Source organism: Heliangelus exortis, chromosome 2 (assembly GCF_036169615.1).
Source record: "Heliangelus exortis chromosome 2, bHelExo1.hap1, whole genome shotgun sequence".
Classification (NCBI taxonomy): domain Eukaryota; kingdom Metazoa; phylum Chordata; class Aves; order Apodiformes; family Trochilidae; genus Heliangelus; species Heliangelus exortis.
Window position 1 is genome coordinate 49,850,552 of NC_092423.1, and position 16,557 is coordinate 49,867,108.

General features: G+C 36.2%; 1 protein-coding gene across 1 annotated transcript in view; it reads right to left on the reverse strand.

Annotated features, from left to right (window-relative positions):
- Window positions 1-3,289: 3,289 nt before the first annotated feature.
- BBS9 (Bardet-Biedl syndrome 9) overlaps window positions 3,290-16,557 on the reverse strand; it is a 282,566-nt gene continuing 269,298 nt past the window's right edge. Inside the window, exon 24 of the mRNA XM_071736076.1 lies at window positions 3,290-3,980. Within this exon, the coding sequence (XP_071592177.1) occupies window positions 3,940-3,980 (41 nt within the window). The 3' untranslated portion in view covers window positions 3,290-3,939. The remainder of the gene's footprint in view (window positions 3,981-16,557) is intronic.

Sequence of the window (16,557 nt, forward strand, 5' to 3'; positions counted from 1 at the left end):
CCCATAGACAGTGCCTTGGCCTCTGACTTTTTTCATCAGGACCTCAGGGCATTCTGTCCCCTCAACAGTACCAAGGCTCCTGAACCAGTGGAAAACTACACAAACCTTACCTTTGAGCTGCAAAGGAGCTAAGTTACCTGCAAACAGCATATTAAGATACTGCATAAATACTGGAGGAACCATATAAAACAAGAGAGTAAATGAACAAAAGCAGCATGGTGTTGAGACAAACAAGGCTATGGGAAACTATGGGTTAATTTCAAATAAAGTAGTAATACAGAAGCTTGGTTTCAGGAGTATGTCATATATTTTACAGCACCTTTGCAGCAGTTTTCTTAATGGCTTATTTATAACCAGGATATTCCGATAAGAAGGAAAGATACTTATTCAATATGATGGATACCTTGTGGGTTTTTTATGCTGGAAAGACTTCACAAGGAAACACAATCTCTGCTTAGTGAATTTCAGTTTATGGCAGCAAATTACTCTTTGTAAGCAATGCAAGAATACTGAAACTTATCTCTAATTCTTGCTTCACAGTAAATGCTAGAAAAAAAGACAAGTGATAGATAATAAAGCAAAATCTAGCCCCTTGAAAGTAGAGAATTGTTGTTTTTCTGTGTCATAGTTTAATAACAGTTGGACAGAAGAATCAATCTGGGGCTGGAAACCACAGTCCTAGTTTGAACTCAGCATTGTGTCCAAAGCCCAAAAGACCAGCAGAGTCCAGACCTCCAGATTTCGGTCATCAGAGTGATAATTGTTTAAATCTGTTTTTTTCTAAATTGCAACAGCACAAAAATAAAATGAAAGAAAAGCCCCTGGAAAATAACATTCAGAAAATAAACTCTACCAAGAAAATAAGCTCTAGCAATATATACTAATTTAACAGAAAAAATATGCATATATTTTATATTAGAACTTATTTCAGAAAATGCATTTCAAAGTGCTATATAGCACAAGTACAGTAAAGTCGACTCACGGTGTGGTTTTCAAAATTTCACAACATTCCTTTTTGATACATGTATACAAAATAGATTTTCAATAAAATTATAAGTTTTTTTTTTTTTTTTAATCTGTGAGCCACCTAAACATACAAAATTCTCCCCAAACAGCTAAATGTGCAGACAAGGCTGCACGTTTAAGTTGATCAGAACAGCTGAGCAGGCATTACTCAAAAATCCTGTTCAGAATAAACTGATTTGCCAGTAATCTCAGTCTTGGCCTCAGAAACATCCATTGATGAGAAGCAAACATTTGGTGCCTCCAAACTAACAATGTTTCCTTGCATTTTTCAGTTGGCCAACTCTTTAACTTCAAAACTTCCTGTAACAGGCCTGATTTTTTTCCAGCCAGAAAGAACTTGCTAAAATATTCTAACTACATTTGAGAACTGCTAAGAATGACTTTACAATATTTCCTCTGAGTCTGCTGCATAAATGACTACGTTTCAATTACTTCCTTCCTCTGAATTAGATGGACTACTTGTCATTAGGTGAAACTAAGTAACTTACTCAATGCAACTTCTAAATGGTGGTGATATTCTAAAATACTGCAATTTAGTGCAATATACAAAGAGGTCATACATTACTACTATAGACAGTTCTACCTTTTTTTTTCTTTTTTTTTCTCTTTATGACTCATGTTTTCTCCTTTCTGTAAAACTATTCTCATGAGACCTCATTTTACAAAGCATTGAGCAGAACAGGCAAATAAGAGTGCTTCTGAGCCTTACATCTTAAAATGACAGAAAATAACTTAAATAAGAGTGGATGATATAATTGACCTGAGTGCCTACTTGTTTGCCCTAAACTCCCAATGAAGGCAGACAGCTCTGAGAACTGGGATCATATTCAATATTGGTAATTATGACAGAGTAACATTTTTTACAGAAGTCTCATAGTAGTGCACTTTCCAGCTATATTACACCCCCATAGCTTAGGATTCTTTGGTCCCGGATCCTACACTGTTATGCTACAGGCTTTCAGTAGTAACTGTGTCTGATTTTTCTAGATTACCTAGCAGTGGCTGACAAGGGGACAAAAGAAGATTTGGGATCTATGGTTAAAGTTTAAATCTAATAGCTACAGTAATTGATTAGTTCTCCACGGATTTTCTTTGGTCACTGAGGTGTGTACAGAGACTACAGGAGATTATTTTATTGTGTAATTTTCGCAGCACAGCAGGGCTCCTTCACAATGGGTCAGATACCACCCTCCAGACAAAAACCACAGGGGAGGGATCAGGCTGAAGAAAACTCAGCCAGCAGAATCACTCCAGAACAAGCAGGGGGTAGGATTTTTCCTTCCTGGGAAAGAAGCAAGATTTCTGGCCCCACAACTTGTAGGTATCTGAGGTCTCCTAGGGGACAGAGTAATTTTTATTGGGAGCTGCTGCTCAGATTAGTCCAAGAAGTATCAGAAGCCTTACACAGTTTACTGGCCACTTAGCCCTGTTTGATAGCCAACATACTGAAAAAGGCTCCATGAAACATGGCTATATCATGTTCACTGAGCCAGAACAGAACCAGAGGGTTAAGCAGCAGACAAAAAAGTCATGCAAAGCTGGTTTTGTTTTGGGGCTGAATGCAAAGAGGTTGAATATAGATATGGAGATGATAAAGATCGATTGTTTGAGACATCCTGAAAAAAAAATGTGTCCTTTTTATACACGGAATCAATCCAGCACAGACCAAAGCAACTGTAACAGCCTCTGCTGAAACTGCACAAAAAGGAGTTTGAGGGACTACATCTATAGCCAAAACAAGAGCTGGTGAACCCCTGCTAAGAAACCAACAGGAGATGGCACACAATTGCATCCACCACATACTAAGCTGAGTCTAGCAGTGCTTATTGTATTTAGCATCCAAAATCTGCAACAGAACCAGCAGCAGACAGGAGAGGCCTTGTTCAAATGCCTGTTTTCACACTTGACCCAGATCACATTTATTTTCAATTCTGAGTATCTTTTATTGATATCTCAACTCACTGTCAGGAATCCAATGAGCCTGCTGCTTCCAAACCCTAGGCCAAGGTCCACTCCAAGGACACCTCATTTGTTGGGATGCTGCACTTCAGAAATCTCACATGGACCTCACTTTCAGAAAGCAAATACCCAGCACTTCCAAAAAACTCATCTATCAAAGAACCTTTCAACTGGACTAATAAAAATTAAGGCACTCAAAATTTGCTAGTTACTTTTGAAAATCTTACTCATAACTAGAGCAGACTGATTGGCAAGAAAAACAGAAATCACAGGTAACCATAAAAAGATCCATGTGTTGCTGTGCTCAAGGTACTTATAGTGTAAACTTTATTCACATTCATAGTGACATAGTTGATGGCAAAGGGGTTTGCCCTTTATGCCCAGTAACCATATTTTACTCTATATCTCTAGAGAGCAGGAGTCTGTATAAGCAATGAGAAGGTAAAAAAAGTTGATGGATTACCAGTTTTTCTTCTGGTGGTGAATTCAGCTGTCTGGAATCATGAATGTTAGTACAGGAGGAAACAAGATAGTTATCTTTTGTCAAAACTGTGATATAACAAATGTTAATATAATCTCAAAGGGAGGTACAGTTCAGAATATCATTTTAAAAAAGATAAAACATATCCTGAAACAAAGGTTGCTTTTAACTATGTGTAAACAGTCTTTGATCAACCAACTGACTCCTTAGGAAGGGCTGATATATTGCAAAACATAATACAACACCCCTAGTACAGTTGAGTAAGTACTTAAACTTTGGTCACAGAAAGTATGCTAGTATTTGGCTGGGAGATCCAACCAAAATTATTAGAATGGAACTATTTTTGTATAAATTAGCACAGTCCTCTCCTTCTGGAAGCTGCAATCAGTACAGAGTAAAATGGATTGGTTCTGCTGCATTATAAATGCATTTGACATCAGACAGAAGTTCCTCCTGAGGGTCATCTTCAGATTTCATGGCTTTTCTGCTTCCTCTGCTGCATCCTCGGACAAACCTATAAAGCAGAAAGAAGATGCTTAAAAATTCAGTGTATTTGCCAGCTACAGGCACTATATTGTTGATTCCATCAGTTTGTAAGACCCTTAGTTATAACTGGAGGAAACAATTTATTACATGCAAAACAGCATAAAAATGCATAACGTGCAAATTCAAGCACTCACAAGTCCAGAAAATATAAAGTATTAAGGCAGTGAGGGCAATTCTGTATCACCTCTTTTATGCATATGTTGGCAGATACAGTCTAAGTTATAAAATCACGGACTACTTTTACATCAGAAAAAAAATGACAGAGCTGGCCACATGATCTGTGACCCAATTATTCCAATCAGGCATTTTGCCTGACCCTTTTTCTATGTAGAAGGGGCAGTATAAATTGCAAAACAATAAAAAATTAGGCTCCATGAACTTTTTTTTTTTTTTTTTAAATATAAGACTAACAATCTGGGGAAGGGGAAAATAGCAAAAGACCTGTAGTTAAGATAAATTCTGCCTTAAAACAAGAGTGAGTTTCCTATTTTCAAATATTCAACAGATGAATCCATCTTGGTTATTAAACTCTGCAATAATGAACCTGAGAGAACTGGAAAAGTGAGTAGCAACTCATTAAATGTTGCTCAATATATCTAGGGAGAAAAACAACAGTGGATAATCACACAAATTTGTATATGCACATACCTGCATGACTTTAAAGTGGTTATTTTACCCAGCAGTTTCTTGCATGTCCCCTCTTAGTTTAGTTCGAAAATTATTTAAGCTAAATCTTTTTCTACAGAAGGAAAGTAATCCAAAATGAACTAGCACCATCTCCAAATGAAGGCTGAAATCCCCACACACCCAGTGAAGTGAAATAATTTGGCAAATCAGCAGAATAAATCTGAGCATCCAGGTTTTGTAAACCAAATCCAGCAGTCCCCGGTGGCCTTGATAGCCTTCACAATCTTATTCACACAGAATTTAGCCCTAACAACCTACATAATTCAAAAAGAATTTGTTGTTTAGATCTGTGCAGTTCTATGTGAAAAAAAAAAATCTATATTTCTTTTTCAGTGTTTATTTATATTAGCACTGTTATTTTAGTGCTTGGGGATTTCAGTATTTACAGTGGTTTTCATGGCTGATAGGACTCTACAAATTTTATTTCAAGCCCTTAGTTAAAGGAAAGCATCAGTGAAGCTAACAGAGCAGGAGACCAAGAATAAAATCACCAAGATACAGAAAGACTAAAGCAGTAAAATCTCAGCAACAGCTGGAAGCCCAAGGCCCCCAAGGGGCTAAGAAATTCCCCTTATTGAGGTCTCTACTTTTTTTCTTTTCCTTTTTTTTTTTTTTCTTTTCTTAAGGACAATTAAAAATACCATGTTAGGAACTGAGTTGGGTTTACAAAGGTCAGCCCTCAAATGGTAGCTCTTTTGTTCAAAACTCTTATCACATAGCACATGCTGGGATGTCAAAGGGACGAGCAGCAGGTCCCATCTTGTTTCATTAATGATCTAGAGGAAGGAGATAGATAGCACGATAATGAAACGTGGAGATTATAAGAAACCAAGATGAGCTAAAAATGCCAGAGAGGGAAAAGAAATATTGCTCTAGGACTGAGATTAACAAGGCTGAGAGAAGATAAAAGGAGATACCACTTGAAATACATAATGGAAATAACAATCTTAAACAGAAATACCTGCTGAGGAAAGCCCTGCAGAACTAGCACAGTGGAAAAAAGGTGCTGAAGACATGCATTTGCAGTGAAAGACTCCATGTAGCTCAATGCAGTGTAGAAGCCATTGCAGAGCTCACAGTTAATACTATTCCTGACTATGATTTTGTTGAGATCACATCTGGAGCTGATTACAGCTCTGAACTACATAAAAAAGATACTGGAGAACATCTTACTTTCCCATTATAGCCAAGGAAAAGAGTTTGCAAGAACTATGAAACTGGTTTTTGCACAGCCTTACAAATCTGGATGTGCACACAGTTTGAAGATGAAACAGGAAAAAAGGTGTTATGGTTATGGTCAGCTCTGTGTACCTGGGGAAAATAGCCACAGATTTAGTGCATTAGCACTAATGCATTAGCATTGCCCACTAAGCTGCACACATTAAAGACATGAACCTTTCACTGAACAGTGTCCTCATCTTAATACATTTGAGGACAGGCAGCATAACAGCAGAGCAGGGAGGATTACAAACATATCAAAAGAAAAAATCTTCATAAAAAGGCTGCAATACCCTAACACATCTTGTCCTTCGTTAAGCTGAAACCATAGCAAGTTAAAAATTAAAATGTAATTATAAAATAACACAAAAAAATACATTGAGCAAAAAAATGGATTTGCTTCCAAAACCTGTTATTTCTCTGACAATGATTTCTTACAAATAGCCCTTTCTACAAATTGCTATGCCAAAACAGACAATGTGAATGGTATCTTTCAAGCTCATGAAACACAGTGGATCCACTAAACCTAATGATGGACAGGCAGACCTGAAGAAATACAGCAGGATTTAGCACAGTTTCACACAACTTTGCCTGAAAGCACTACACGTGGCTACAGGTCATAGCTTTACATAGATCAAAGAACTACAACATGAGTAAAACCGTGGGAGAGATAAGCTGACAGGTGACATACAGACTACACCTATTTCTTTGTAAGGAACTCCGAAAAAGGAGGCAGGATGAAAAAAAGGCTTACCATCCTCAGCCTTCCCACCCCTACCCTGTATATTTTCCACATGGGATATTTATTAGTCATCTAGGAGAAAACATGTATTTCACATTAATCTAACTGGCACATGCTGTATCACAGTAGGCGAGATGATTAATATCAGAGAGGTTTATCATCAGTTTACTCAAACAAGCTTAGGCAGATCCTAAGAAACATAGGGTATAAAATTAAAAATTCTGCAGATTAAAGCTGCTTTTCCTCATTTCATCAGGAGAAAAAGCATCCTTCCATCTTCATATCCCCCATTATGAAGCTCTCAATGTTTGATTTTATAGATGATCCAAAAATCCTATAGGTCATCCAAAACTCTTATCAGAATTTTACTGGTCTGAGCACACACTGAGACAATTGTATATTAAAAGGTTTATATCTCTGTTTATCCACAGTTATGAACTGAGAAGCTGCTTTTGGAAATAATTGTGATAAATTTTAGCTCCTCTGCAGTAGGCAGCCCCAGGAATTTTTGTACTTTGGTTTTCAAAATAGAGTTATATATATAGGATTAAATTAATGTCCTGTTTAGTAACATGAGATTGCATATATTTGAGGTCAAAAACAGATCCCACCTTCAGACACTTCAGTCCCTCAAATTGTTTTGTGTATTTGTCAAACAGAGCACATTAGCACCCCCATAAAAGCAGCTTCTATAAACAAAGACAGAATACCTCAGTCCTGTTATTTTGCCTCTTGAAAAGCATGACCTAATGCATACATATCATTGAGTCACAGAAAGGTCATCTGTAGATCAAAATGTAGTTTTGAGTCTTGAAAACTGAAAGTTCAAAGAAAATTAGATACAGTGACTGAAGCACCAAAGACAGATAAACTGCCCCAACTTTCCTGGAATTATTATTCATGCAGCTAGAGTTGAAAAAAAAACAATCCAAGCATTTAAAGGGAGGGATGATATTTGAGCATGATGGCAGAAAGGAGGACAAAGGATCATCTTCTGTAGTCATAAATTGTTCACAGTAAGCATGATGGTGTAAGGTTTAAAGATGTTCAGGTTAAACAGTTAGGCAATGGAAGAAACTGCCCAGGGAGGTGGCTGAGTCAAGGATGTGAGGGGTTTGCAAAGACAGAATAAATGAAATCCTAGGGGGAATTAGTGATGAGGAAGATACACATGCTTTAAATCGGGTGACCTAAAGGATCTTCTCCAATCCTATCATTTATGCAGCTATGATTCATCCTAAGGAGAACAGTTTGGACTCTTATGAATTACTGGCTGAGTTTCCTGGATACTATTGTACATTAGTCTATTCTGAAGCATGCATAAAACTAAGTCAAAGTTGGCTTTGAAGTGTTTGATCTACAGTATTCAACACCCAGTCTCTTTTTCATACAGTGACTCAGAAGAGGGGCTGTTGTAACAAGAAAACAAAAAGTTATTTTGAGTTCAGATTAAGTTAGAGAAGGGAGGCACCCCTTTCTTCAGCTATTCTCACCTAAAAGAGCAAAAAAAGCCACCCCATTTCACAGCCTGGTGGTTAAGACTGCTATTTCTACACTCAGCATAAAACAGCCTCAGAACAAATTACAGCTTTAAAGTAATTGTTTTCCATAAAATTTTGGATCCAAAACTAAATGTTATGAATGACCAAACTTAATAACTCTTTTTTCTTAACCGAAGATGACAGATTTTTTCCCAGCACCTTCCAGTCACATTTCTGAAAATCATGATAATTTTGAGAACTCCATCTATTGACTGGTAATAATTCCTCATTATCATGATAAACTGCTTGAGGAAATTAATATAGAGTAATCTCAATATCTCCTATTTCTTTGCATGTAATCTATTCCATGGACACAATTCAAAAGTTTTTTTCAGAAAGTTTTAGAAAGTAACAATATCTTGCATATCACAAGCAAACTGACAAAGTTTAGCTTGGAGTGCAAAAGGGATTAGTGTAAAATCATCAAATCCAGTGTGGTTCACAAGATGGATCATCAGGATGGACAAGGTACAAACTTTCCTACATTGCTTTAAGGGGAGAATCTGAGATTGATTAGTATTGTATATCACTTTTTTTGGAATAATAAACTGAGAGCGAGCCTTACCAGTGCCTCCCAAGTGACCAGTGAGTCACTGATCATTGCACACATAATTGTCAAATGACTACTTTTGTATCCGAAAGCAGAGTGATGGCAGCTGACTGAGTGGGAAGAGTGGACTGACTCATTCCTTAAAGAACCAAATAAATTTGTTTTTCGTTTAAGAAGTAGGTGACTGATAGCAAGAACTTCAGTGAAATTTTCTTTGTCCTGAGGGACAATATACATCACAGGATGGATAATGTGAAACAACAGTTTCCATCACTCTCTCTTAAATATACTCTCTACCAACTGTAAGGAACATAACAAGTCCAAGGCATATGAAGCTATCAAGTTAAGTTTCCAAACTGTTTGTCACTAAACAGCAGGGGCAGAAGAGGCAGCTCATACTTTGGGTGCTTCAGGGTCATTTACCAAAAAACTTAAAAAGCCTCAGTAAAAATCTTCTTTTTGACATTCTGACTTAATACTGACAGGTATTAGCAGTGTAACACAATGGAGATAACACGGAGGTAACAACAACAAAGGTAACACTTATCAAGTGTTCACATATTTTGTACGCTTTTTTTAATCAACTTTGAAACACCTTAGAGTAGGGACATGTTAGAAGATGTTACAGTGTCTTGCTTTGGTTCTTTGTTTTACAAAGTACAGCAACTAAATATCCCTATCATTAACTTTATTTTGACAATTAATAACGTCTGCTGTGCTTTTTTGATATAATACTATTGTCTTCAACATTCATTACATTATATGGTGTGCATACACACTTACTCAGATACATCCCCTACTACAAAATTTTCTGTTGAGAACCCCAACACCTAAAAAGCTTTAGAGCTGCCACCAATTGGTACACTGAATTACTGCCTGTCTGTTTTGGGTAAGGAGTACCAATTCACAGTTCCTGGGATTATCAAGTACTCAAAATATAAATGGCAGAGGTCAGACTCCTAAGTTTATAATGTTGGAAAGTTTCTATGCTTCCTTTAGGTCCTTCTGCTTTGCATTTGGAAATGTTTAAAGACATATGAAATATTTTTAATATTAATTACCATATTTGAACATCAGAAATATTTGAACATCATTTGAACATCCAGTGATATGACCAAAAATTCCCAAGACACTTAGCTGCTGCTTCTACTGATCCCAGACACACACATACACAAGGAGATGCCAAAACACCAAATCTATCTTACATCTGTAGCTATCAAGAAGAAAAAGAGGAATGGGAGGATGATTAACTTGAAGCAATGTAGAGGTCTGTAAAAGATACTCTAATTACTGTATTCTAAGCTCCATTCTGAAAAAAAAAAAATATCTAAGAGATAACGAAATAGGCTCACAGGTACACAAGATGCTTGAAAAGCAGTTACCTGTGTGAACTGAAGTCACTGACAAGTCACTGTGGGAAATGCAATTTCAAAGAAGCCAAAATGTTGGATGAAAAATGCCCAATATCTTCTAATACCTGGCTTATCATAGTCACCTATCAAATTGTGGATATTTTTCTAGGAAAGCTAACAACGTTTTCTGAGAAATGTTTGCCTTCATTTAGAGGTGATCACAAGAAGTCAGAAACCACACATTTCAGCTGGAACAGATCTTTCTTGCCAGGAAGTAAATCCCTAGAACCAAGGTTGCTTTTTAGAAGTGAAATCTCCCTTCTTTCTAACAAGTTATCAGCCTTTCTTGAGCAGTAAATTAATTCAGTAGCTTCCAAGGCAAATGTGTACAATAAAAATCTAAAACTTAACTAACTGAGGCCACAGAGATGTCAGTGCTTCAGTTTATTGTTCATCTTACTTAATATCTTACCATTCAATATTTGGACCATGTACTTTGAGATTAGACAGATTATAATATATTAAAAACAGGGTCTTTTTTTTTTTTTTTTTAGATGGAACTCTTTGCCTTTTCCTAGGGAGAGGTACTACCACAGTAATCAGTCTTCTTTTGCCTGTTTGATTTGTTGTGCTGTTTTGTTGACTTCCCTGGACAGACAGCCTGACCAGCCAGCTGGCTGTTAACAAATCCTTTATCTTCCCAGAGAAATGATCCCCATGACAGATAGGCAAAACTCCAGGGGTAGGATAGCTTTAGGGCAAGATTTTCCACTCTTTTCATATGAATGGTAGCAAATCCTAAGTCCTGAAGACAACCACCCGGTATCTGCCTGCAGGAAGACCTAAGATCCTTCATGGATATGATATTTACACACATGATACAGGTCAGTTTCTACTACAGGTTGGTTGCAGCTCATAATAGACATCTGAAGACCTACAACCTCCTTATTAGTACAGCTTCAAACATTCCTCATCTACCTATCTAATTTCAGCTAATACAAAGCAAACTTTTCAGCTGAGATGTTTTTCCTTAGAAAACTGCAAATGGGGGTCAAACTGTTGGTAAAATTTCTGCTTAATTTGTTAGATCCCTTTGGCTAAACAGTCATTATTATGACATTTTTTTATATTCCCAAAATTTTTAAATTTGCTTTTTGCACTGAATTACTGCAAATAAACTTGCAGTAATAATGTGAGGGGGGTTTTAAAAGCTTAGCAGATACAAAGTGAAGCAAAATACTTAATTTGAGGAGAAAAAGAGAAAAATGAATTAATCATTGAGTTGTTTCAAAATAACAAATTTTCTAATTATTTTGCTTTGAATCAGAATCTTAAAAAATCCTGTTACTCACAGAGACCTACTCTTGATAACATTTACCTGTATCTTAAATCAAAAAAGCCATTATCCTTTTAAGATGCAGGATATAATTGTCAGAACGAAGCTTTCAACAAATTTAGCTACTACACATATGTGCAAATTATACGTAGCTTTATCCAATATCAGTTACAGTAAAATAAGGAATTAAAAGCATATTAAGTTTAGAGTGGAAAAAACCCCCCACCTTTTAATGAATAATGATCCAGACTTGCATTTAGGGACTGTGCTGTACTCCTCGTGCAAGTTTAAATTGTATGGCCAAAAACCAAATCACTACCTTCATATATAAACATCAGTTTCTCTGTAGCCTTCAGTACATCCAAGCTCACTGCTCAGTACCAGAAAAATAGAACAAAACCAGAAGAAATTCCAAAAGGAACAGCACAAATAATCGAGCGATTTTGTGGAAAATACAAAAAAGGGGAGGGAAATAAACCAGCCAAAGGCAAAGCTACATTAGGAACTTAGTGCCATGAAGAGATATAAAAGAGGCTCAAAAAGAAGAATTCAAGGAAAGGAATATTGAAGAATGTTTAATTCAATGTATTCTCCCAAGTGAAGAGGCAGAAGCCACATGGCTTATGACATTTGCAAACCATTACCACAATGAAGGCAACAATCTGATGGTGTCAGGCAGATGGTCAAGCTGATATAACAGTAGTTTTCCACTGTGAACTTCTACTATCATACAACAGATCTGAGGTGCTACAAATTCCTCAGCGTTTTGTAATATTCACAGAAACATCAGCTTTTGCTTGCCATCAAGTATCCAGCAACTGAATACTCTTCAATATGTTGTTCCTTTTAGCAATGGAACGTTACAGTGCAAATGGCAAAATCATATTCAAGATTTCCGTGGATTACTCTGGAAATAACATACAGCAGGATTTTACCATTTGATGTCATTTTTCCTTTGGAGTCTTGTGGGAAAAAGACACTTGTAGAGAGGCAGGTTTAAGGGAAAAATGTGTCTAAAAAAAAAAAAAAAAAAAAAAAGAAAAAGAAAACTTTTGTGTAATACTTTCCAATCTTGAATTTCACACATTCTTTTTAAGTTACAGTATATAGGAGAAATGCTCTAAGAGATTTTTTTTCCCAAATGCAATCTTTTGATAAGTCTCATGGTTGGCTTAAAAACAAAAGAACAAAATAAAAAGAGGCTGTATTAAAATAACAGATGAAATTTCTCCTAAATGAGCACAGAATTCCTTTCTGTTGCTCACTGAAAATCCTTACTTGCTTGGTCTCTTGTTTTTTGCTTTTAGGTTTTTGGTTTTGATTTTATTTTTTAAAAATTATTATTACTTAAAATTTTTACATAAAGAGTATGTTTAGGGGGCTGGGAGAGGGGGATAGAGGAGCAATGTAATAGTTTGCATTTTAAATCTGATATGGATTCTAAATTGTCTTAGTATCTCTTTCTACAGAGACCTGTGATGCAATTCTCCTCATTTCCACAAGATTTCCACTGAAACCAGTCTTGTCTCCTATTGCAGGGAGTGGAGTTACCCTCTGCTACACCCCTGGATGGTTTTAGGAACACCTTGACCTTAGCAGCAATAATGACAATTTCAGTGATAATCCAGCTAAGAAATCCTTAAGAGTCCAAAACTGTACATTCTGAAAAATTACTAGGAAGTTGTGGGGACCCCAGTCTCACAACAAAATAGGCAGAACCACAGGGAGAGCAGCACTTTGCAGGACTGAGTCTTAAGCATCTTTAGAAGGATAGTGAAAGCCAACGTGCCTGCAGCAGTTATAAATGTATCATGGATTTCTCCATGGGCTCAAGAAGCAACAACAATGAATTGTAGTCAGATTGCAGGACAGCAATGTAGCTTTCATGATTTTATGATCTTCTTTGTCTCTGGGGAAAAATGCTCAAATTTTATAATAAAGACAGACAATTAGGTATTACAACTTTTCAGGAGATGTCGCTGCTATAGTATCGCCACAAATAGTGCAAATGATGTTCAAATCACTGTGTTCTACAAGGACACTAATAAAAATGAATTTTTCATGTAAATGAGCTGGTTTAATTGCAGCACAACACAACTGCCTTAGATCACAGGATTCTTACCCAACTGGACACTAATGATGACAGGAGGAGAAAATTATTTCGTTCTGGTGGTCACAAAAAGATTATTTCCTCATTGACTAATAAGGTAAGTGCCTGAACAAAACTAAGAAAGCAACAAGAGACATGAAAAATCAGGAAAAAAAATCCAATCAGGTAAATAATTTCCAAAAAAATACTCTGAAATACACTGAGAAGGAGATCTGTCACTGTGCAATGTTTCAAGTTATCAATCAATTTGCAGTTCTTTCCAATTTTTAAGAAGTTTAAATAACATTAGTTAAAGGGTATGACACAAACAGGTTTGTTTAAAAAAAAAAAACACAAAAAACCAACAACTTTGATTTAAGGACAGGTACTTTGAAGACTTACTATGGTTTTTGCATAAGTAATTCCAGGGAATTTAAGGAGTCCTACAGGAATTCTCAAACCTGTAAATACTTACAGAAGTACAGCCTAATTTTCACAGTATGTATTTGTTAAGTTGCTATATTATTTTCTCTGTTTATTCTGATGAGTGGCATATTAGTAATTAAATATTATCAATTAATGTAAATAAATAATCTCTCCTGAAGTATGAGTAACCAACTACCCATGTATGAGTCTAAATCACCTCCAATTCCAGTTCAGAAAACTGTTTCCAATCACTTTAGCACAAGCAAAAGAGATCAGTGGAATTGAACATCCCATGTATATGTTCAAGTTACTGACATAAGCTGGGTACCAGCACAAGCACTGTCTTGACAAAGAATCTAAATATAGCCTTCAATGCTTTCCTAAATAATGCCTCAGAGTTCCATGACGATATATCACACTATTTCAACCTATCCTCCAAAAGTGGTGATATCAATGCATCTGTGTATTTCAGTGTTATTTCAAATTCAACCTTGCTACAAGTTTGATTTTGAAAAAATCCGTGAAAGATGATAGTGAGTTTTTGTTCTCTTCCTTTTCCTCTTTCCCTCAAATTTGCTAATGACCTAAACCTCAAACTGCAGTGAAACAGAAAACAAAATTAAAAAAATCTAAATTCATGTTCTGAATAAAATTTCAAACACTAATGAGCAATGTTCATTTATTAAGAAAAAGGAAATGGGGGTGGGGGGTTGTATGTTTAAAACATCCTATGCATTTACTTGCAAGTAATGTGGGTTTGTTTGGTTGTTTCATTTTTTGTGGTAGTTTTTAAGTTTAAAAATAACCTGGTGACATCACCCAAGGAATTACTTAATCATATATTTAACTCAATACAATTTTGTTTAAAACTTTCTTAGGAAACAGATGCTCTTCTGTCTCCAAAACTCTCAAAAGAGTTTCTGCTTTTACATGTGGCATTTCTGATCTCTCAACGTGAAAGAGTTTTACATCAGAGTTCACAGAGAGCTCCAAAAGCTCCAATGATGTCTCTCAAGTCAGTAGCTTGGGCAAAAAATATAAAGAGAGAGAGATTATTGAGAAATATTCTGTTGTAGTAAAAGTGAAACATAAATAGAGTAGATGGAAATTTATCAAAATGTAAACATGGTCCCACTGTGTCTGCCCATTATTTGCTCCTGCTAGGATCATGCAACAAGCTGGATGTTACTGCTTTTCTTCCAGTGCATCTAAAGCTTAGAGGTCTTCTTGATGTAATCAGGGATTTTGTTAGAAGAAAGGCAGCATGTATCACATGTAAGGTGCTTTGAAAGGACCCATGACTTGAGGTGTAGACAGTTTTTGCTTTTAACCCTTACTTGGAATGGTGTGTAAGAGTGTTTTCCAATATATCATACAAGAAATCATGGCCTGCACACCATGAAACCACATTAAACAGGAAAATAAATATCAGTATTTTCAGCTGAAGGTGCAAAGGTATGATGACCTGCAGGAAATGGGCCAGCAGAAATACATGATTGTGAAATTATGAAAACCATCTTCACGCATTGAATAAGCAGAGGATCAAATTAGTTTTACCATTATTAGTTTAAACTACAGTTGATGAACAAGAGGACAATAAAACCCAAGAACAACAAAACTAATATGTAACAAAGTTTCAAATACAATGTTTAAAGTAGCAGTTACCCTTCTGCTTTTTAAAAGGCAATAAAACAGAAGCCTTTTTGAAATAGGTTCAGGTACTAGCATTCCATTTAATGTGTTTGGTAAGGCCTAGCAAGTAGCTCAAGACAGATAGTTCCCTAAAGCATGGTGGGATAGTCTTCTGGCTCACACTTAACACAGCCAGATCTTTTCCACCCGCACAGGAGAATTCAGATTGTGCTGTCAGAAATAGTGCTTGCCTGAAGGATTGCACACACGTTACCAGACTGAGTCCCTGTGCAGTAGCTTGGAAAAGGATAGCCAGTAATTTTAACAAGTTACAGACTTGAAGAAGAATGAGTTATTCTCATATCTATCAGATACCAGGCATAGAAACACAAGTTAAGTGATTTCATGCTCGTAAACAGAACTGGATCATATTGAGATATTTATCTTCAGAGATGCCGCAATACTACTTCCCATTCAAGCCAAGACTGTTTTGAATGACTTCCTAGAAATGCTTCTAGTACTCCTTTACCTTTCAGATTCCAGGATCAAAATCTCTTCCTTAATTTTTTCTCTTAAATACCATCTAGAAATCCCTTTATCTGGCATATCATGCCATCTTCACATGACAATGCTCATATCTGGCACATTTCAAGCCTCATCTAATTTTCCAGGCTCCTCCAGGAGAGACAAATGTATAAGGAGGATAATAAAGTCTTCATACAGGTTAAAATAAATCATTTATCTTTATGAGATCTTTTTGTGTTACGCTGATACACTGAGGTCTGGAAGCGATTCAGTAACACTGAGCTCTTTTGACAGCCCAAGTTCAATGGCTGAACTTGCTGATTTTAAAGGTTTTTTTCCAACCTAAACGACTGTATTGATTAATGAAATCTATCTAAAACTGGGTAGAGACTTTTGTAAACAATTTTTATTCACTTAATTAACCGACAGAAATAATACAAGGACATA